Source organism: Amyelois transitella, chromosome 21 (assembly GCF_032362555.1).
Source record: "Amyelois transitella isolate CPQ chromosome 21, ilAmyTran1.1, whole genome shotgun sequence".
Taxonomy (NCBI): domain Eukaryota; kingdom Metazoa; phylum Arthropoda; class Insecta; order Lepidoptera; family Pyralidae; genus Amyelois; species Amyelois transitella.
Genome location: NC_083524.1, coordinates 651,265 through 673,166, shown reverse-complemented (window position 1 = coordinate 673,166; position 21,902 = coordinate 651,265). Strand labels below are relative to the sequence as shown.

The following is a 21,902-nucleotide window of genomic DNA, read 5'->3' as shown; positions in this document are numbered from 1 at the left end:
ATAATTAATCAAATTATTGAAAAAGTAGGATGCCGTTTAAAAAATTTCCGAGCCAATCCTCTTCAGGTATCTTCCATGACTCCGGAATGTTTTTTTTATTTCTTTCTGGAAACTCAATAGCGAATTTGCGTGCTTTGTATGGCGTCAATCCGAAATAAATGTCAGAAGATATCTTCAGATAATCCTCGAGAGCGTTCTCTTCATCCGCAGTAAATATTTGTCTGTTGTTTATATACCCCAGAATCTAGTGTTAACTCGGCTCATGATAAGCCTAGGTTGCTTTCTTGTTTTTGTTTTAATTTTGTCACATACCGATGTAAAGTTTTATATGGAATCTCGAACTGTTTCGACGGAATTAATACTAAGGTTATCAAAAATTAAATATTCTGGGGTACCTCAGCTCTCTTTGTTTTTCTTTTGTGTGTTCTCATTTTTCTGTAACAAAATAACAAAAAAATAACATATAAAATTAAGGCTAAATGAATTTGACATCTATTGGATATGTCGGGGTTTTTTGACTTATTAGTCTACCAGCCCCAAAAAAATCTAGTTAATCAGCCGAAACCGCCGAGCTTGCATGAAGAGAGTTATGAATGTGGATGAAGCAAAGGAAGTATGCAGAGATCGTGGCAAGTGGAAAGAGGTAGTCTCTGCCTACCCCTCCGGGAAAGAGGCGTGATTTTATGTATGTATGTAATCAGCCCAAGGTGGCATTTTACATTTTGATCGCATACATAACCTAAACATAGAACATGATTATTTAAAAACAAAACTATGCATCGGAAAGGGAAATTCAAACTTGTCTGTGAAATAAGAGCAGCAAACTTTACGAAGTTTTTACACGCGTGACCACAAAAAGTGTACGTAGCCAAAACAAATACTTACGTTTGTCGAAATTCGATAATATAATGGCTCCACATTAAAACGACAAGCGTCGACGACACAGCACTAAGCGCGACTGAGCGGGGCGCAGACGCAGAGCTCGATCATTGCGTCTGATTGGAGGAAGCAAAACACGTGATTCCGGCGTGTTTTTGACGGTTAGTCTACCTACCACTATAGTCAACCAACCCCGCTCTACCCTACTTAATGTATGTTTTAATGTAACATTATGTATGTTTTAATGCAAATTAAATGTTGTTTTGAAATTATCACAATTTAGTTTCATTTCATCTATTTATTTTATTTTCATCTATTTATTATTTTAATTTGCCGTGTGATTCTCGGCACGATTAGTAAACAGAATAGGACCACTCCATCGCTTTGCCATGGATGCCGTAAAAGGCGACTAAGGTATAGGCGTATTAACTTGGCATTCTTCTTTTAAGCGATGGGCTAGCAATCTATCACTATTTGAATCTCAATTCTATCATTAAGCCAAACAGCTGAACGTGGCCTTTCAGTCTTTTCAAGACTGTTGGCTCTGTTTACCCCGCAATGGATATAGATGTGATTATATGTATGTATAGGTAAGTTTATTGTATATAGACTTAATCATCTTGTATTCTTAACTTATTAGTAACTATATACGAGTACATATACCTATGTATACAAACTTACCTTGAATAACTCATGATTAAAGATCGGAATAGGTAGATTTAATTGGGGTCAATGAACTGAAACGTATATGTATATTAATATGGACATGCCTCCGTCCGGGATTGCGGGATTTGTTAATTATTAAGATTTTTTCCGGAATTTTTACAAGTGGGATGAAGAATATATTAGTGGTAGCTGTTTTCCCCCGACTTCGTTCACGTAAATTGTAGTCCTATGTCACCCGCGGACAATGTAGTTTACTGTAACTGAAAGTGCTGAAATGGAATCCCGGAAAAGAGGCTTATCCATGTTATGCTTTCTATGGTAATAGGCTATTTTACACCATGTAAAAAAAAATATAAAAATGCACGTATCTTATAGATTTTGTAAAAAATAAAAGAAAAACATCGATCATTATTCATAAAAGTGCAATATGGATTTTATAATTCAATTTAAAAAATCCTCTTTTTTAATCTGTTCTTCAAAAGTCGAAAACGCTATCCGCCATGTTGGGTACTGACGTGACGTCATACTTTTAGTAAACAAATATCGAATCGAAAACATATTGATGATGTCAGGCTCTGTTTATTTTGAAATTTTAAAATTTCTATCACGTTTTTGGGTTTTTACTCTTTAATAATTTAATAGAATCATGGAAGACGGTTTTGTGAAAGCAGACAATATACATCTACCGAGGATTAATACGTTGATGGTGGCGAAATTTTTTGCGTCCAATCCCGATTTCTGTTCTGCTGAGTTATGAAATGTTAAAACAGCGATGTAAGTATTTATTGTATTAAACATTCTCTTACAATACACAATTATAATAGGTAAATTATTACACAACCAATCTAACATAACCTATTTTGGATCTCTTCTTGCTAATTTCAACCAAGTGTCTCTCATTTTAATGTCACTTGGCAGTGGAATTCACAATTTTTCTGGTGTTTTTATACTTGTATTCTTGCATTCAGGAAAAAGACACCAACAATATGTATTGTAATTCATTATTACAAAAATCTTTTTACTTTAGTCTTACGTAGAGCCGTATTGTTTACTAAAAGTATGACGTCACGAGTCAAAACAGCATGGCGGATGGCGTTTTCGCGCGAAAATACAAAATCAAAAATAATAAATCGTTTTTAGAGCACTTTTCGGCTTCAAAAAATTTTAATAAAAATTCTATAGGTATAATACAGTCTCAGGATTGATTTAAAACAGTTTTCAAAAAAGAGTGTAATAGCCTATTCATGATGCAAGTACATAAAATCAATCTACCTATTCCGATCTCTGCCATGATTGACTCGTCAAAGTGACACCTTTAATTTTTTCAGTCCATTAGGCTCGCATGTCATCTTTTGCGACGTCCAGCCATGATCTTTTCGGCCTTCTAAATACTTACCTGGGCCTACCCGTAGCTGCATGACCAGACATCTGTTCCCCACGTGGTCTCCCGTTTTCCGTGAGACTCGGCCGTACCAGCGTAAATATCTAATTTTATAACACTAAACAAAAGGAATAATGTCGGAATTTTTTTAATGGGGTTCGAACCGAGCGATAAAAAAATCACAGGGTAGTTTAAAGTCACCGATGTGACCGTTTGTACATAAAAGAACAATGACACGCCTCTAACTTTAACACGCAATTATGGACCTCTAATACTCAGTAAGTAAAACATCTGGTAAACACAATAGAACGTTTAAAATCAAGAAAGGCACGCAGAAAGTCGGTTTTGGATCAGTTGGGCACCATCTTTTCAACTGATAACAACAACATAACATAGTGATAGTAATATCATAGTGATAGTAATAACATAGTGACAGTTATAGCATAGTGATAGTAATAACATAGTGATAGTAATATGGGTAACCCTTCAAATGTCTCGTTGACGACGCGCAGCCGAATCGTGGCTCTATGGGCAGAAGGTTATAACAAATCGGAAATAGCGGAGAAATTAAAAATTTCGGTAAGTTTTACATTACATAAATAAAATCACGTCTTCATTCGTCGTTACGGGATAGACAGTTCCGTATTGTTTTAAAATTGCAATGCCAAACAGGGTACATATTTTTCTAATTACTAGCGACCCGCCCCGGCTTCGCACGGGATAAGGATTAATGCTGTATTGTTTAAAATCACTTCAAAATTTGCCATTATTTGTTGTAAAAAGTAAATGACAAAAAAAAATGTTATTGTGGGATATCCATGAGAGATAGACCATCGCGGAGTTTTCTGTAGACCTTTTCAATGTGTAGAAATAATTAGTACATTATTTCGATAAATCTCGAAGGGTTCAGCCTGCGTACTTGCAATGTAAGCGGAAAAAAATATGATAGGTAATTAACGACATCACATTAGAAACCTCAAAAATAACAGTATTTCTCCACTATTTAATGGAGGTTATTACACATATAAAACTTCCTCTTTCTATTGAAAAAAAGCGCATCAAAATCCGGTGCGTAGTTTTTTAGATTTAAGCATACAAAGGGACAGAGAAAGCGACTTTGTTTTTTACTATGTAGTGATAAGGCAGTAACTGTAATAAAAGTGATGTACCTGTGCAATAATGATTTTTTGCTTTTAGAAACCCACGGTGCGATTGTGGATCCGGCGTTTCAACTCGGAGGGTACTGTTAGCACCAAACCCCGTCGCCCCATGCCGAAGCTGATCAATGAACAAGGTGTTGAAGAATTGCGAACCGTTTTTAAGGAGAATCCTTTAGCGCCGACAAGCTTATTTGCCAAAAAGTTCTCATGTTCGCGACAAACGGTTCGCAATACTTTGCACCGGGAAGGAATACGGAGTCTAGTACCGGCAACAAAACAAATATTCACATATAAGGCAGCGCGGTTAAAATTCGCGCGAGAATACCGCAACATTGATTGGTCGCGAGTTATTTTCACCGACAATTATACTTTTAAACCCAGCAAACACGTTCGGAAATGTACATGGCTTACAGACGATACGAGATTGGAGCTTAAAAATGTAATTCCTGACTCTGAAAATGTCTACATGTGGGCTTGGATGAGTGCAGCTGGCCCGGGACAGTTAATTTTTTTACCAGAAAGGCCTACTGCTAAAAGCTACCTGGAGGTGTTACAAGATACAATGTTGCCGACTGTGCGAGTTGTGTATCCAGAGGACGAAATGCCGGAATTATTTTTTGTACATGGCAACACACAACAGTTTCACAAGTCTCGCGTTGTGCAAGAATGGTTCCGGCAGCAACCCCAGCTGCGGTTGTTACAGTGGCCCCCCTGGTCTCCGGATCTCAATCCATTTGGAAATTTGTGGGCCAGGATGGTAAGGGATTGGGATTACAGAGGAGATATTGGTAAAGAGGCAGTGGTCACACGTATTAATGAAAAGTGGGAGTCACTCCGAGGTTCCAATGTCTGTGAGACACTGGTAGCGGCGATGCCAAACAGATGTGACGAAATAGTTAAACGTGGCGGGAATAGGATATCGGGCAAATGGGTAACCAAAGTATTAAGTATATAGATGTTCCTCGATTATTTAATTTATCAATATCAATACATATAATTAAACAGTAAAAACATTTTGTCTGTACATTGAATGTATATTTAAAAAAATAATTTATTAAGATGAAAAATATTAACCGAACATGAATATGAAAAAAAAGTTTGTTTGTTTGTATTTTTGTTTGTACACGCTAATCTCCGGAACTACTGAACGGATTTGAATAAAACTTTTTTTGTTGTATAGCTCTCGTGACTGGCCAACATAAAGGGTATAATTTATTTTGGAATCCGGAACAGCTGATGTCGAACCATAACAACTCAGATAAACTATAGGAAATGTCGTAAAGATGTCTTAACAAAAGTTGTCAACATTTTTCATAGATATTGATCAGGTGTTCTGTATTTTTTTTTCTTATCACTTTGTCGCGTTTTCAACATTTAGGTAATATTATTTCGTCACATTGCATTGCATAGGTAATTATTTTTATTATGATGCAGTTTTCATTATCAGTTTTAAGGTTTTAAATGGTATGATTTATTTAAGCAAGTTCAATTTCATATTATGACATTTAAGTATTTTATGAAGAAACAAATAAAGATTGTAAGAATGTTGACATTTAATTAAAATACAAAAAAAATATCGATGTTTCTTTTAACGTACCTAACTCAATCTTATATGCCCTATTTGTTATCAAATAATTAAGAAAAGTCTAAATAAGTAATTTTGTTAGATATTATCTTAAATTTTAAAATTTTACCAAAACAATTGTTTTGACTAACCTTAAAATTTACTGTTGAACTCGACATATACTTACCAATATGTTAAGAAAAATACATTCATACATTACATATTGTCACGTCTTTAACCCGTGCAGGGTAGACAGAGCCAACAGTTTTGAAATTTGATGGGTTTGGGAGCAAACAATAAAGAAAAATGCATTTTATGCGTATAATTCGAAACGCGCTGTTTTATTTTTTCATACATACATACCTACATATAGTCACGTCTTTATCCTTTGCGGGGTAGACAGAGCCAACAGTCCTGATGACAGGCCACGTTTAGCTGTATGGCTTTATGATTAAATTGAAATTGAAATTCAAATAGTGACAGGTATTTTTTTCATGTTTATATTAAAGATTTGTGCTTTTATTAAACCTCTGCATTGGTACGTACAATTTCTTTTATTTGATTAATGAACATTTGACTATTTTAGCACACCTTTCTTGCTCATGTTGAACTTGTCACAGGGTGACATTGACATCAGAAAATCTACGTGATCCCTTCAGAGATGTGATCCAAACTCGTCAATCGTTACTGCCAACTGTCTCGATGAAAAAGCTCATATACATTCTAGAAAAATGCGCTAATCTCGGAAAGTTGTGGACGCCTTTTGTTTATTAGAAATGCTGGAAAAAGGGTTTTCTCAGGAAGTTTTAAAGCTATAAATGTTAACCGTGTGGAGCTGGGGTTAGGCCTAACTAAACTAGGTAGGGGTCCCTAGTAGAATAATAAAAGGAGCCATAAACGGGACTGATTTTTAGCGTTAAATCATGCTTTTGACACTCACATTACAATTGCCCCGAAATACGCTTCAAACAGATTCAGTGCAGTTTGTTACCGCTTCTTCTGCACTGACGCCTTGGAAGCGGCAGTAAACTTAGTTTTTAAGTAATTTATTTGACGTCAACCAAGTTGTTAAACCATACGACAATTATTAAGCGATATGATAGTATCCTATAATAATGAATAAAAATTTTGAATTTGAATTTGATTCCTAAAAGCGCTAGATTGTCGCTTTATCGGGGTTTTAGCGCTAAGTTGGCAGCACAGCACAGTTGCTTTGCATATTATTATTCTATCCTTATAATAAATGGAATTACTCTGTGCGGTCTTTTCTGTTTAGATAACCAAATTCTCATTCGTATCAACAATATATTCACCCATTAAATTTCATGAAGAACTTATGAAATTTGTCTCTGTGAAGTGAATCCTTGACAAAATAATATTGTTTCAAAATGTTTTGGCAATGTTTCACGTAAGTTTTATAAGCCTTTCAAATTTAAAGCATAATGAAATATATGTATATATACGAACGATCAAATTAAGAACGTCCTAGTAAAGGGTAAGGTCAAAAGTACCCGAAACCGCCGAGCTTGCATGAAGAGTTATGAATGTGGACGAAGCGAAGGAAATATGCAGAGATCGTGGCAAGTGGAAAGAGGTAGTCTCTGCCTACCCATCCGGGAAAGAGGCGTGATTTTATGTATGTATGTATGTATGAAATATATGTATTAATAAAGTAATAAACAGTACAACAAACAACAAACTGTTAAACAGTAAAATATTCTGAATTCTTTTTTGTTTTACTATTGACCAAATATTGTTGCAAAAACAGCTATTGCATTGCCTCTGCTCACAATTTAACTATTTTCTATTTTCAGCTACACAAATTGGTTTATTTTTTTTTCTTTTTCAGGTTACTAGTAATATTGCCAGTAATATTCATTGGAGTCCTGTCAATAGCTGCTTTCGTGCTGGTTCCGTTGGCCTTTATATTCGCATCATGGTATATGAGGATCCGGGAACGTAAGCTTCAGAGGAGAAATCGTGATGGCGCAAACGTGGCATTCTTTCATCCGTATTGCAATGCTGGAGGTGGAGGAGAAAGAGTACTCTGGGTTGCCATTAAAGCATTGTTGGAAAGGTATGTAATCCATTCCTTCTAATGTTTTAAATGGGAATGTTGCAAGGATGTTTGTTTTTTACTAATTCATGAAAGACTACTGAATGGATTTTCACGACATTTTGTCACACATTTCTAATATAGCTTAGACATTGAAATGTCATAATAAGATTATAAAAGAATAATTTTAATTTCAAAATTGTGTACAAGGAAAATTGTTGGAGCTGAGATTCAAATGGTGATTGACCATAGCTAATCCTTTTTTTTTAATATAGAACATGTATCTCTTGCAGGTATCCTGACACAAACATTTACATATATACCGTGGAGACTGCAGAACCTAAATCAATATTGGACAAAGTACAGAACCAATTCAACGTGAAAGTGGAACCGACAAAGATTAATTTCGTACGGTTGTCAATGCAGAGGCTGATCGAAGCCAAAACGTATCCATACTTCACGTTGTTACTGCAGAGTCTGGGGTCAATGATCTTGGGTATGGAGGCTTTTATGAAACTTAATCCAGGTATGTATTAAACAAATTTGGAAATAAAGCCTAGTCAAAATAAAACGAAAAATAATAGTGATCCCAACAAGCTGAAAATACCTAAGTTAAATAGTTTACAACATGACATGAGTATAAACATTAACTTAATATTCACCATTATTTAAGTTTTTTCTTCTTAAATTTAAGAGCAACCTCTTGTGTGTGAAGTTAAGTGGAGCATCCTCCATTTATTTATTTTTCTCTGCAATTTTGTTTTATTTGTTTGTATGATGATGCATTTACTTTTTCTTAAGTTGATCATTCTTGGTTTTCCTCTTGTTCCATAAATTTATTCTTTATTTCAGTTTAAGAAAAATATATATTCAAGATTATATGTCAAACAAAACAGTTTTTGCAGTCAGTTTGTTATGAATTTATGTAGCTTTGAATGTCTTAATTCACTGAGTTAAAGACTAAAATATTGTAGGTACTTTTATAATACTGTCAGCTCTCTGTACCTTAGTTTTATTCATAGTGATTCTTTATTATGTATCTTTTCAGACGTATATAGTACAGTGCCGTGTGGTTCCCGGCACCATTACAAAAAAGAAAAGGGCCACTCCATCTCTTTCCCATGGATGTCGTAAAAGGCGACTAAGGGACAGGCTTATAAACTTGAGATTCCTCTTTTAGGCGATGGGCTAGCAACCTGTCACTATTTGAATCTCAATTCTATCACTAAGCTAAACAGCTGAGCGTGGCCTATCAGTCTTTTCAAGACTATTGGCTCTGTTTACCCCGCTAGGGATATAGACGTGACCATATGTATGTAAGACTAAAATGTTGTACGTACTTTTATAATACTGTCAGCTCTCTGTATCCTGTAAGTTTTATTCATAGCGATTCTTTATATGTATCTTTCCAGACGTATACATCGATACAACGGGGCACGCCTTCACATACCCCATATTCCGGTACCTGGCCCAATGCCCCGTGGGGTGCTACGTACACTACCCGGTTGTGACGTCAGCAATGACCCGCCGGGTCAAGCAGCGCGTAGTGGGGTACAATAACTCGAGCGTTATAGCCAGAAACCCCATATTCACTTATATGAAGTTGACGTATTACAAGATTTTCAGATGGGTAAATTTGTTGTTTTAATCTATTTATCATGCTAATTGACAGATAATGCTGCAGTGCAGTTTGTTACCGCTTCTTCTGCACTGACGCCTTGAAGCGGCAGTAAACTTAGTTTTAAGTAATTTATTTGACGTCAACCAATGTTATGAAACCAAATGTTTTGACAATTATTAAGCGATATGAAGTATCCTATAAAATGAATCAAAATTTTGAATTTGAGATACCATGCTATTATTTCTGCCTCCACACCTCTAATGGGGCAATACAGGTGGTAAACCGGAGACCGGGAGGTCCCGGGTTCGAATCCCAGCCAGGGCATGATGAGAAAAGAACTTTCTCTGATTGGCCTGCATCTTGGTTGTTTATCTATATAAGTATTTCTACCATTAAGCCAAATAGCTGAACGTGGCCATTCAATCTTTTCAACACTAATGGCTCTGTCTACCCCGCAAGGGATATAGACGTGACCATATGTACGTATGTATGTTTTTTCCCTCAGTTATATCGGCTGGTGGGGCGTTGTTCTGATGTGGTGATGGTGAACGGCAGCTGGACTGAAGGTCACATCAACGACGTTTGGGGGGTGCCCTTCCACACCTACAGGGTGTTCCCGCCGTGCGATGTGAGTATTACCAGGTGTGAGGTGTTTAAGGGGACGATTTAATTGGTTCTTGGCACTTTTAAATAGGATATGGGCCACTGGATGTCGTAAAAGGTGACTAAGGGAAATACTGAGATTCTTCTTTTAGGCTATGGGCTATCAACCTGTCACTATTTGAATCTCAATGCCATCTAGAGCGAAACAGCTGAATGTGGTTTATCAGTCTTTTCTCAAGACTGTTGGCTCTACTCCGTCGTAAATATAATAGTATGGTGGCATTCAAGTTCAGTTCACATTGAAAAAAGTTGAGAGCCTCAAATTTCGGAAAGATAAAGAGGAAGACCTTTGATTCTAGCCCAAAACTGACGACAGTATATAACTAATTTTAAAATCTCATTTAATTCATTGATTAATAAATTTTATGTGATTGTAAAAACAGGATTTCAAAATAACCCTCTTATAAGTAATACGAGAAAAAAAGATTTGTCTTATTTTCTTAAAGTACTTTTAACGTACCTACATATTTATTTTTTTAAATATGAGTTTAGCAGCTCTGTTATTCTAATCATTTTTAAAATAAAGTACTATTATAGTCTATATCGTCTTTTGTCAGAAAAAAATTATCAATGTAATTTGTCTATATAAACTTTCATTTTTAATTAACAAATAAATAAATAAATTTCAGGTGTCAGAACTGAAACAGCTCAATTCCCTGGTGAAAGACACGGACCCCATCCGCATACTGTCAGTGGCCCAGTTCAGGCCGGAGAAGGATCACCCGCTGATGCTGCAGGCTATGTACGAGCTGAGGAACCTGCTGGTGAAGAATGAAATGCTGTGGAATAAAGTATGTATACGTATGTTCATAAAATCACGCCTCTTTCCCGGTGGGGTGGGCAGAGACTTCATCTTTCTATTTGTCATCATCCATGCACACTTCTTACCTTGCATCAACATATATGTATATTCTGTTGACACATCTATACTAATATTATAAAGCTGAAGACTTTGTTTGAACGCGCTAATCTCAGGAACTACTGCTTCGAATTGAAAAATTGTAAATTTTTGTGTTGAATAGACCATTTATCGACGAAGGCTTTAGGCTATATAACATCACGCTGCAACTAATAGGAGCGAAGAAATAATGGACAATGTGAAAAAATCGGGGAAAATTATTCATCCTTGAGGGCTTTAAATAACTATTCCACGCGGACAAAGTCGCGGGCACAGCTATATATATATATATAAAAAGAACCGCAAGTTTATAAACTTTACTAGGATTCTGAACGAGAGACGAATTGTATTATTTTACGTCCACATTTCCGTAAATTGAAAACATACCGACTATTTACTCTGTCTACGTCGAAAGGGTTAGTCGCCTTTTACGGCATCCATCCATCGTATTAACATACATATATATATATATATATATATATATATATATTTATATATTTTTACCTTGTCCCCAGATAAAATTAGTGCTGGTCGGTTCCTGTCGCAACGCCGAAGACGAGGAACGCGTACAGAACCTGAAGGATCTGTCCAAACACCTGTCGGTGGAGCGTTCTGTCCAGTTCGAGGTGAACGCGCCGTTCGCGAGGCTGCTGCAGCTCTACCAGACCAGCTCCATAGCATTACACGCTATGTGGAACGAGCACTTCGGCATCGGTGAGTTGATACATCATTTTGTTTGTTTGTTTATTTGTTTGTTAATTTATTTTAGCTTGCATGAAGAGCATTATTAAGCCAATTAGCTCAACGTGGCCTTTCAGTCTTTTCAAGACTGTTGGCTCTGTCTACCCCGCAAGGGATATAGACGTCATTATATGTATGTATGTATGTATGCATGAAGAGAGTTATGAATGTGGATGAAGCGAAGGAAGTGTGCAGAGATCGTGGCAAGTGGAAAGAGGTAGTCTCTGCCTACCCCTCTGGGTAAGAGGCGTGATGTATGTATGTATGTATGTTATTTATTTATTTATTCTTACATACATACATACATATGGTCACGTCTATATCCCTTGCGGGGTAGACAGAGCCAAGAGTTTTGGAAAAGACTGAATGGCCACGTTCAGCAATTTGACTTAATGATAGAATTGAGATTCAAATAGTGACAGGTTGCTAGCCCATCGCCTGAAAAAGAATCCCAAGTTTGTAAGCCTATCCCTTAGTCGCCTTTTACGACATCCATGGGAAAAAGATGCGAGTGGTCCTTTTCTTTTTTGTATTGGTGCCGGGAACCACACGGCAAATTTGGATATTTAACCGACTTACAAAAAGGAGTACTTCGATTGGAAGTGGCCCAATTTTTTAACAACATTTTTTTTGTCGTCAGGTGTGGTCGAGTGCATGGCGGCGGGTCTCATCACCATCGCTCACCGCTCGGGGGGCCCTCTAGCGGACATCATTGAGACTACGGAAACTTCTCGGACAGGTAATCACTACATAGTATAAAACAAAGTCGCTATTTTAGTCTGTTTGTCTGTATACTTAAATCTTCAAAATTACGCAACGGATTTTGATGCGGTTTTTTGTAACAGGTAGAGTGATTTAACAAGAAGGTTTTTATGTATAATAACATTTATAATTTTGCACCCGTGCGAAGCCGGGGCGGGTCGCTAGTTTAATAAAATAATGTTTATTTCCCATCCATCAACGGCCTCTGTGGCGCAGCGGTGGTGCGCTTGTCTGTGACACCGGAGGTCCCGGGTTCGAATCCCGGCCGGGATATTATGAGAAACGCAATATCTCTGATTGGCCTTTGATTCTTGGATGTTTATCTATGTAAGTTTTTATTATAAAATATAGTATCGTTGGGTTAGTATCTCGTAACACAAGTTTCCAACTTACTTCGAGGCCTAACTCAATTCTGCGTAATTTGTCCTGTATATATTTATTTATAATTTATCCATATCAACAGCACAAAGTCGACATTAGTGACTTAAATAAAAAATACGACTGGACTCGCCGATGAGCTAGCAACCTGTCTGTTTGAATCTCAATTCCATCATAAAGCCAGACAGCTGAACGCGGCCTTTCAGTCTTCTCGAGACTGTCGGCTCTGTCTATCCCGCAATGATAAAGACGTGACTATATGTATTTATGTATTTTATAAATTAATGTTTCTCAGGGTTTCTCGCGGCGGAACCTGACGAGTATGCGCGCGCAATACTGGAAGTAATTGCTTTACCGCCTGAAGAGAAGAAGAGGATTATCGAGGCGGCAAGGTAAGTGTATTTTTGTTCTTAATTCATACTGGATTTAAAAGTTTCTCGAGGTTTCTCATTACAAAAACCAGTATATACTACATTTTTCGTTTCAAATCATATAAAACAAAATAGTTTGTAACTATGAGTCATACGACACAAGCTTAACCATTACTTTCCTGTGAGGAGTATTATTTACCCACATACTTAAAATCATAGCGTGCCGTGTGGTTCCCGACACCGATAGAAAAAGAATAGGACTGCTCTATGTCTTTCCTACAGATGTCGTAAAAGGCGACTAAGGGATGGGCTTATAAATTTTGGATTCTTCTTTTTTCAGGCGATGGGCTAGTAACCTGTCACTATTTGAATTTCAATTCTATCATTGAGTCAAACAGCTAAATTTGGCCTATCAGTATTTCCGACACTGTTGGCTCTGTACCCTGCAAGGGATATAGACGTGATAAATGTATGTATGTAATCATGCCCCTTTCTTAGAGAGATAGGCAGAGATTACATATTCTTCCTTGCCACGATATCTGCATTCAATGTTCATAAGTCGAACAATAATCAAAATGGCAGCACAGCATTAGTGTGGATTAATGGAATTTTTATAATTCGTTCAGATCGTCAGTGGACCGTTTCTCAGAGAAGGAATTCGAGAAAGCGTTCCTCCGCGCCGCCGAGCCACTCCTGCGCAGCGACTAGCGGCCGGCCGCCGCGGCCTGGCTCGCCGAATTACAACACATTACTGACAATTACTGGAATAGCACTTTCGATTAATTGCTACACAGAATTTCTTGGGAAAATTTTATTAATAATGTCAGATAATTTGCTAAGTGAAATATTATAGATATAAATGTTGTCACGGCCTCTTAAACTAAATAAAAGAGGTAGATAGGTAGGTATGTAATAATGTGTACAAAATGCATACCTGCGAAAAACAAATTAATAAAATAATTTAGGTACAGTAGAAATAAAAATTTTGTCAAAAAAATAGCTTACGTTACGATTCTCTATTGTACGGCCTATACTACATAAAAAGTTGAAAATTTAGTTCGCTAGATTTTTCAAATGATGTATATTTTGGAGTGTAAATTATTTGTTGTATATATTTTGATCAAATTAAGAACATTTTGGCAAAGGGTCAGGTCAAGAATACCAGAAACCGCCGAGCTTGCATGAAGAGAGTTATGAATGTGGACGAAGCGAAGGAAGTATGCAGAGATCGTGGCAAGTGGAAAGATGTAGTCTCTGCCTACCCCTCCGGGAAATAGGCGTGATTTTATGTATGTATGTATGACTGAGAGACATATCAGCGCACAGCACAAACCGCTGGGTATCGAGAGTTGAAATTTGGCGTGTAACCTACACCTTTATGTGGTCTAGAGGTGCACTAAGAGAGGATTTCCCGAAATTCCCGCGGGAACGGGAATTATAGTGGTTTTTCGTTTCACGCGGGCGTCCTCTAACTAATGAAAATAAATAGAAATGGGAAACTAATAAAAATAAGAAGCATTTTCAATGTCGAGTTAACTATTATATGTAAGTACATAACTATATGGAAATAAATAATCTGGTTAGATCAGGTTATCGCATTTTTATTGTACGATATCGCTTATTCGCTGTAATTACCTGCCCTCTTAGCAATGCGTCAAAACTATCGGAAGCGTTCCTATATTACGACAAGCTTAGATTATTGTACCGCTAAGCTAGATACCGCGTAGGAGCTGAAATAAAACATTGACCTCTTTTGTAAAGCGATAATTTAATGGTATCACTCCATCTAGTAATAAATATATCTATGGCTATCGATTTGACGATGGCTTTTTCGATTATCGTTTCACATTTGGTGAGAGACGGGCTCATCTCCTTATTCTGGATTTTGGTCATAATTCACGAATGTAGACAAGAAATATGCCTTATCTTCTCTCTCTTTCTATATCTGAGGTTAACCTTAAAGACTAGAGTGAGAGAGAAAATAAGAATGTGCCCGTTAGGCCAAGTATATCAGGATAATAGGTGGATGAAATACTTAATTGTATATAGAATAGTGATAATGATAAAATACGTTCCATTAGTTTTAAGGAATGGCAATAAATTATTTACCAAAGTTATCGGTCTTTTTTTAATTAATACTGTTATGTATCCTATTGAAGAAAAAAATTGTATTGATAGGTGTTGAAGGCTTGGAAATAAACCCTGGATGATCTTATGATGAAGTAAAACTGCACTTTGGTTTAACTTTAAATATGCACTATAATAAACCGCTGAACTTATTAATACAATAGTTTTAAAACAATTTGGTATGTACTAGATTTAATATTGTAAAAAAAAATCTAAATGCACACTTAAAAAAATTCTTTTTCTTTTTTCTTTAACTGGCCAGTTACACATTCTGAACAAAACAAAAAAGAGGTTGTTGGTATGATTATTAATAATACAGAATTATCACTTTTATAAGTTACGCCGATGTACCTGCGCAGAAGTCAAATATTTGTGTGGCGCGAAAATATTTGAGCCTATCAAAACGCACCATTAGAACTCGCGAATTGACCTGTTCGCTTTTACTAATAAGAGCGAGATAGAAGGCATTTTGATTTAGAATTTTAAATTCAATGTTCTTGTAACAAGGTCGTTATTGAGTTTTCATTCGGTCTGAATCGGCGGTAGATTGAGCTACTTATTCTGCGCCATCTGATATTTCCAAAACGTCATAAACAAACGTGGTTGTACTACTAATAGCTATTAAGGCCATGGATATAAACTCTTTCGATAAATACATACATATAATGACATCTATATCCCTAGCGGGGTAGACAGAGCCACCAGTCTTAAAAAGACTGATAGGCCACGCTCAGCTGTTTGGCTTAGAGATAAAATAATAATACTTAATGAAAACTTTTGGTAAGCGAGTTGAATAAAACAGTTTACTTTTGTAAAAACATTTAATTACATATAAACATAAATATATTATCTGTATCGCATATAAAGTAATATGAAAGTAAAAGAGGCAGCTGAACTTTTGGTAACTATATCTAGAAGGCTGATTCTATATTCCGTTGTCAGCGATCAAACGACAAAGTTAGTGTTGCCATACAAATTACCTTCGAAAATGTTATTTTACCAAACATTTTATAGACTATTTTTTTAAAAGTACTTGTTTTTGTTAATTTACGTACGTTAGCTTTCGAACATGACGTTCGTGGATCAAACATGATTTTTTTTATCATATTTAATGTACAGTAAATAATTAACTTACATGAAGACAGTGAATGAAGATAAAGCGAAGTATGCAGGGATCGTTGCGATTGGAAAGGTGTAGCTTTCTACACCTCAGGGAAAAGGCTTTTTGTGTAAATGTATTTTATAGTAAAGCCTTATAGTAGACAGTGACAAAATACGCCGAATACAAAATCTGCCTTCTAGCAATAGTAGTCGCCAAAAATGCAACTAACTCTTGAAAATATAAACTTAAATTACATGGAATGTTCGAGTCTACGTGTGGTTCCCTACTCTGTCCCGCGGGATCAGTCTGAGCTCGGAGCCGTGCTTCAAGAAAACATTGCCTGGAACAAACAAACAAACAGGTTTTTCAGATTTTTTTTTTACCAACATTTTGGCATAGGTAGAATAGAATAGATTTATTTTCAAAATTGGATACAAGGGATCACTTATTGACGTCACATCACTTAAATCTAATTATAACTACTACCGCTTCCAAAGCGCATTTGAGAAGAAGCGGCGGAACAAACAACTCTGCAGCTGTTGCTGCAGATGATTCAGAATTACTTTTCATATCTGAAGTGACGTACATTAGTTTCATTGCAAACCAATGATCTCATTACGGTAAGGGTAAATGTGAGAAAACCCGCACAGCCAGGTAACTGGACGTGTCCCGTGACCGAAAATAATTTGTTTATGCCTGCACTGTCCCGTTCCACGTGATCGGGAAACAGCGATAGGTTTTCGCGCGATAAAAACGGCATCGCATGATGACACGGTGGTTAGTTAGGTTAAAAGTGGGGACTATTCTTACACAAACTGTTATCTTCCACCTCTCACTGCAAATAAACTATCATACATTTAATATGAGTTTGGTTCACCTGCAAAGGTTGCGGAGGTCAAATGGGAGTCGCTTCGTGTTAAAACCTGATTCACCCAATCCAGGGTCCATGGTCAAAGGTATACCTTTGACCATGGACCCAGGCTTTTTTCAGAGTCAATCAATTTGGGATCACGGTCAAAGTCGAACCCCGGGCTCCCCTCCAGAAAGCCGAGAATGTAATTTGGAGTAACACCAGTAGGCAGAAGATCAACGAAGCCATACCTGCTGTCTGCTGAGGATTGATGCCAATACCGTCGTCCGTGATGATGGCGCTTGTGGCCGGCTCCACTCGGAACTCTTCCGCTGCGAACTTCAGCACTGCTGTGAATGGTGTCGCCTCTGGTACGCTCAGTCTGGAAATGAAACATTTTTATGTGGGAGAGACAGGTTGTCTACCCCGCAAGGGATATAGACGTGACCATATGAATGAATGAGAGACAGGTTGACATTGACTATTTCCACTGAACACCTGTGGCTTTTATAGAATAACAACATTCTTTATTGGAATAGTTTTACAATTTTTAAGAGGGTGTTTAGCTATAGACACTAGATCCAGCAAGCAGCCGCCTGAGGATAGCTACTTGGTGAGCGTTGAAGTAAACCAAAGGAGAAGGTCAGGGCGCCCGTGCGCGCTGATAAATGCTCACTGGGCAGAAAAAAACACGCCTCTTTCCTGGAGAGATAGACAGAGACTATTTCTTTCACATTACACCCCCTTATTATTCAACCTCCTTATACGTACACCTATAGTGTCTACTAAATACAGGCGAAATGCTTTTCTTATGCGTACAGGCAATAATTTTAATAATATCTCTCGTGAATTGGATATTATCACTTTTTATTTTATTTACTTATTCACTACGAGCATAGCGAGAGCTAAGCGACTTTTGTATGAGCACTTACAGGATTAGTAGTTTTTATTAATATTTTATATATTGTTAATTCTTAGACTTTAAGCACTTGTCAGCCACTTTACTTGTTGTACTCGATTGCGAGTGGCGTGTTTAGTTTAGTTCAACTTTTATATCACCATTGTATTTATATTTGTGAGGACCTATAATTGGCTTCCTTGTTATGTATCGTGTTTATGTGTTTATGTATTGTAAAATAAAATAAAAAAATAAAAATATAAACTTACAGATAGGACTACACTTGTGTTACTTTTCCCCTAATAGTTTAAATTTATTATCTTTTAGCCAAACAGCTGCTTGAGGGCTTTCAGTATTTTAAAGGCTGTTGGCTGTGTACACCTCACAAGAGTTAAAAACGTGATTATACATATGTATGTGTGCACGTTAGCTAGAGAAAGAGTCACTTTCGCCCATTGAGTTTGATTCAAACAAATATAACATGTAAAAAATAATTTATTGATCTTGGTTCCAACAATAAAGCACACAACAATAATTATTTCACCAAGCATGCTGGCCACAGTCATAACATATTCAGCCAAAATGCAACATCTGCATCACCAATTACATCAAAGAACTCAATTTTCAAATTGTTGTCCTTGCAAATTGTTTGAACTACGCTCATTAACTGTGAGTACGTAATATCTATATAGAAGAATTCGGCCGACATATTTTCTCTCAACAATCGGCCACAATCAGCTAAAGACCTAACAATCAATTTGAACAAATCGGCATGTTGTAAACATAACTGCACAAAAATTTTATCATCAATATTAAAAAGATGTTTCCATAATGACTTATTATTAGGACTTTTTCTAGATATCACATCAATAAATGTGTTTACTATGCTATTTACTGACTTATGATATTTCACATCTTTACTCAAGACACTTAAAACTAATAATGTCATGTTGTCTTGATTTAAATTCTTAAACATGTCTGACAGAATGTCCTTAGGATCTTCACAATGATTTAATTCAGAAAGTAAGATCAAACTCTTGAATTCTAGAATTTTCTCTTTTGGAATTTCTTTTGTAAGGTTCCGCAATAAAGTCTCCTTTGATGCAGTCTCCAGCATTAAGTCCGTGAGACACATCTCTAACTTTTCTTTTGAGTACATTTCTAAGAATAATTTGAAACCAATATCCATCTGTGACACTTTTGTCGGTGACTGTATAATTTTTTTCAGAACATACTTTGGCGGGTCTGCTAAGCAAGTTTTCAAGAAAAAATTTGGGAAATCATGGTCCTTTTGCAATAATGCTAGAAAATCAGTGACAATATCTTTTTCGTGAAGCTTGTTCAAGCAGGTTTCTATGTGGTTTGCAACGAGAAAAGCATTTTTCATTTCTTCCTCTGTAGTCTCATTTTTAGGCCAGTTTTCAGATTGACATAGCTGGACAAAGTCTTGAAAAAAGTCCAGGAATTGATGCACTACAGCAGCGTCCATAATGCGGCAATGTAACTTCAACGTACAACTTTATGAGCCTCATCAGCATCTGTTAAAATGAAAAAGAAAAGCTAGTTTATAACAGAGCATTTTTTGGATAAATATATGAATAATGTGAAGTTCTACGTTGAAGTTACAGTGTCAGATGAAAGGTATTACGTGTTAATACTAATAAACTTACACTTTAAACGGCAGTTTTGGATCTGAAGTCAGGGTTATCTTGAATGTTACTTTAGACCTGAAATTTAAGGTGATTGTCAATTGCGTATGTTATAACTAGGGCTATTTTTGATATTTTCATTTAAAAATACTTACATGGTGCTACAAGACAGCTGAGATCTATTCTACAATTATAGAAGGCAAGTCAATTTGAGAATTTTTAGGAGCCAGTTTATTGTTTGACAGGCAGGCAGAACAAGACAGATGACGTTGCAAACAAGAGTTGACAACTGTCAAACGTATTTCGTTTCGGTACCCTCATGTATACATAAATTCAAATTCAAACTTTTATTTGCATAATATAACATACCATATAGATACATACATTGATCACGTCTATATCCCTTGTGGGGTAGGCAAATCAACAGTCTTGAAAAAACTGTCGGCCACGTTCAACTATTTGGTTTATTGATAGAAATGAGATTCAAATTGTTAGCGACACATTAAATTTAACATAGCGCACACTCATTAAACATTGTCATATTTTAGCACACTCATTAAGTATTGTATTGTATAGAACAAAGGAAGCGAGATCAAACAATACCCCCACTACGACGGTCAATTGCATTAGATAGTACACTAGAAAGCGAATGAGCACTTTAGAGGCATATTTTAGATATTGTTATTATTATTTATGAAACCTAATTGATAAACGATAACGCAGACCGTCATAGATAAGTGATAACGCTATTTTCATAAAAGTCAAGGACACGAGGTCAATAATTGGATTATGTTTTTTGATGTCAACAAATGTAAGTAAATTTCTCGAAAAGTATATTGTTTATAGAAACGAAAGTATTGTAATAAGAAAGTATGATATATGTATTTTTGTATAACTTAAAACTTATTAGAGTCTTATATTGTATATTCGAGAAATATTTAAAAGTTGACAGGAAATTTTGATGAAAGCATAGGTTGAAGACAAACTTTTGTTAAAATCTCTTTGAGAAAGAAATTGTGACATTTGTAAATTATTTTATATGATGAGAATTTTTGTAAGTTTATTTGGAAAATGGAAATTGTTATGTTTATATCATGTAAAATTAAGAAAAGTTAATAAATATCGCCTAAGCGAAGCTATGCACAACACCAGAAATCGTCACGAAATTTGAGGTTCGCGTTAAGGTATTACTCCGACTTACAATAGTAAAATCGGCGGCAGAGGGCGTCGTAGTGCAATTGTTCCAGTTTAAAGTGAAAAATCAAGAAAAAGAAGACCTCAAGAAAGAAAAAGTCCTCTTCAAGAAAAAAAGTCTTCAAGAAATTAAGTCGGAATAATACCTCTTAGTGTAATAGTTTAATAGTGTTAGGAAATTAGTATAAGGTGTTGTGCGTGGTTAGTGGACGGACAAATTGTGTGTATTGTTTTCGTTTTTTAATTCTTCAATTAGTTTAGTGGTTTCTAATAAGACTTGAACATAGTGAGTAGGTATTCCAATTAGTGATAGTGCTATTGGATTTCAGTGACTGAACCTTTAAACCGTGAGTAATTCAGACTTTATTAAGTGACATAGACTTTAATTAGAGAGAGACTCGATATTTAGTGATCATATAGTGAATAGACACTCAGTGAGTAAGGTCAATGACCCCACGTATAGTAGTTTTATTAACAATCAAGTGAAATTAGACATAGGCTTTTGGAAGAGGTTGATGACCCCATTTCTACACAACCTACCATCCGAGGATTCTTTGTTGGCCTCACTGCCGCGTCCGCAGCCGTTGACGTCATATACCAGCGGGGGGGGCGGACTTCTACTGGAGCGGAATTCGGGACTCCCTATAAGTGAAGGGGAGGCTAGGGGAGGCAGGTACCTAGTCAGGGTTATACTGTCACCTCGACCCGCAACACAAATAGTGACATGTAGAATTAAAGTGTTGTAATTTAAATTATTAGTTCATAATATTATAAAGGAATCTCTCGTCATAGTGCACTTTTAAATACCTACAGAATTCTTATAATTAAAATTGCGAAGTTTTTGTTAGGTGAAACGTTAGAATGTCAGTATCGGTCATCCATTTTTGTTGAGGATGTCATACATCGATGGACAGCTGATTTATGACATGACAGCAATGACGC

The 21,902-nt window shown here is 36.3% G+C and overlaps 2 protein-coding genes across 3 annotated transcripts; one reads left to right on the top strand and one right to left on the bottom strand.

Annotated features, from left to right (window-relative positions):
- Positions 1-6,840: 6,840 nt before the first annotated feature.
- On the top strand, positions 6,841-15,257 carry LOC106142190 (GDP-Man:Man(3)GlcNAc(2)-PP-Dol alpha-1,2-mannosyltransferase). Its single transcript, XM_013343867.2, has 10 exons — positions 6,841-7,058; positions 7,500-7,727; positions 8,000-8,232; positions 9,119-9,336; positions 9,833-9,955; positions 10,620-10,781; positions 11,404-11,602; positions 12,270-12,368; positions 13,065-13,161; positions 13,767-15,257. Exons 1-10 carry the CDS (start codon positions 7,039-7,041, stop codon positions 13,846-13,848), a joined length of 1,461 nt encoding a protein of 486 aa, XP_013199321.1. The 5' UTR covers positions 6,841-7,038; the 3' UTR covers positions 13,849-15,257.
- An 847-nt stretch (positions 15,258-16,104) lies between these two features.
- LOC106142195 (ubiquitin-fold modifier 1) lies at positions 16,105-20,048 on the bottom strand. 2 transcript variants are annotated; one of them, XM_060950366.1, is made up of 4 exons: positions 19,922-20,048; positions 19,788-19,844; positions 17,471-17,601; positions 16,105-16,709 (listed from the first exon to the last, which is right to left on the bottom strand). In XM_060950366.1, coding segments are annotated over exons 1-4 (261 nt in total). In that variant the 5' UTR covers positions 19,924-20,048; the 3' UTR covers positions 16,105-16,638. The 2 variants fall into 2 exon arrangements, with proteins under 2 accessions (XP_060806349.1, XP_060806348.1); XM_060950365.1 differs by lacking the exons at positions 16,105-16,709; positions 17,471-17,601 and adding an exon at positions 18,355-19,655 and having other exon boundaries at positions 19,922-20,004.
- Positions 20,049-21,902: the final 1,854 nt, after the last annotated feature.

Bases quoted from the DNA above. Each gene is read 5' to 3' on its own strand.
- LOC106142190 (XM_013343867.2), top strand. From the start codon at position 7,039: ATGTTTTGGCAATGTTTCAC. The intron at 7,059-7,499 runs GTAAGTTTTATA...TTTCTTTTTCAG, and splicing joins ATGTTTTGGCAATGTTTCAC to GTTACTAGTAATATTGCCAG. The intron at 7,728-7,999 runs GTATGTAATCCA...TATCTCTTGCAG, and splicing joins ATTAAAGCATTGTTGGAAAG to GTATCCTGACACAAACATTT.
- LOC106142195 (XM_060950365.1), bottom strand. From the start codon at position 19,606: ATGGACGCTGCTGTAGTGCATCAATTCCTGGACTTTTTTCAAGACTTT.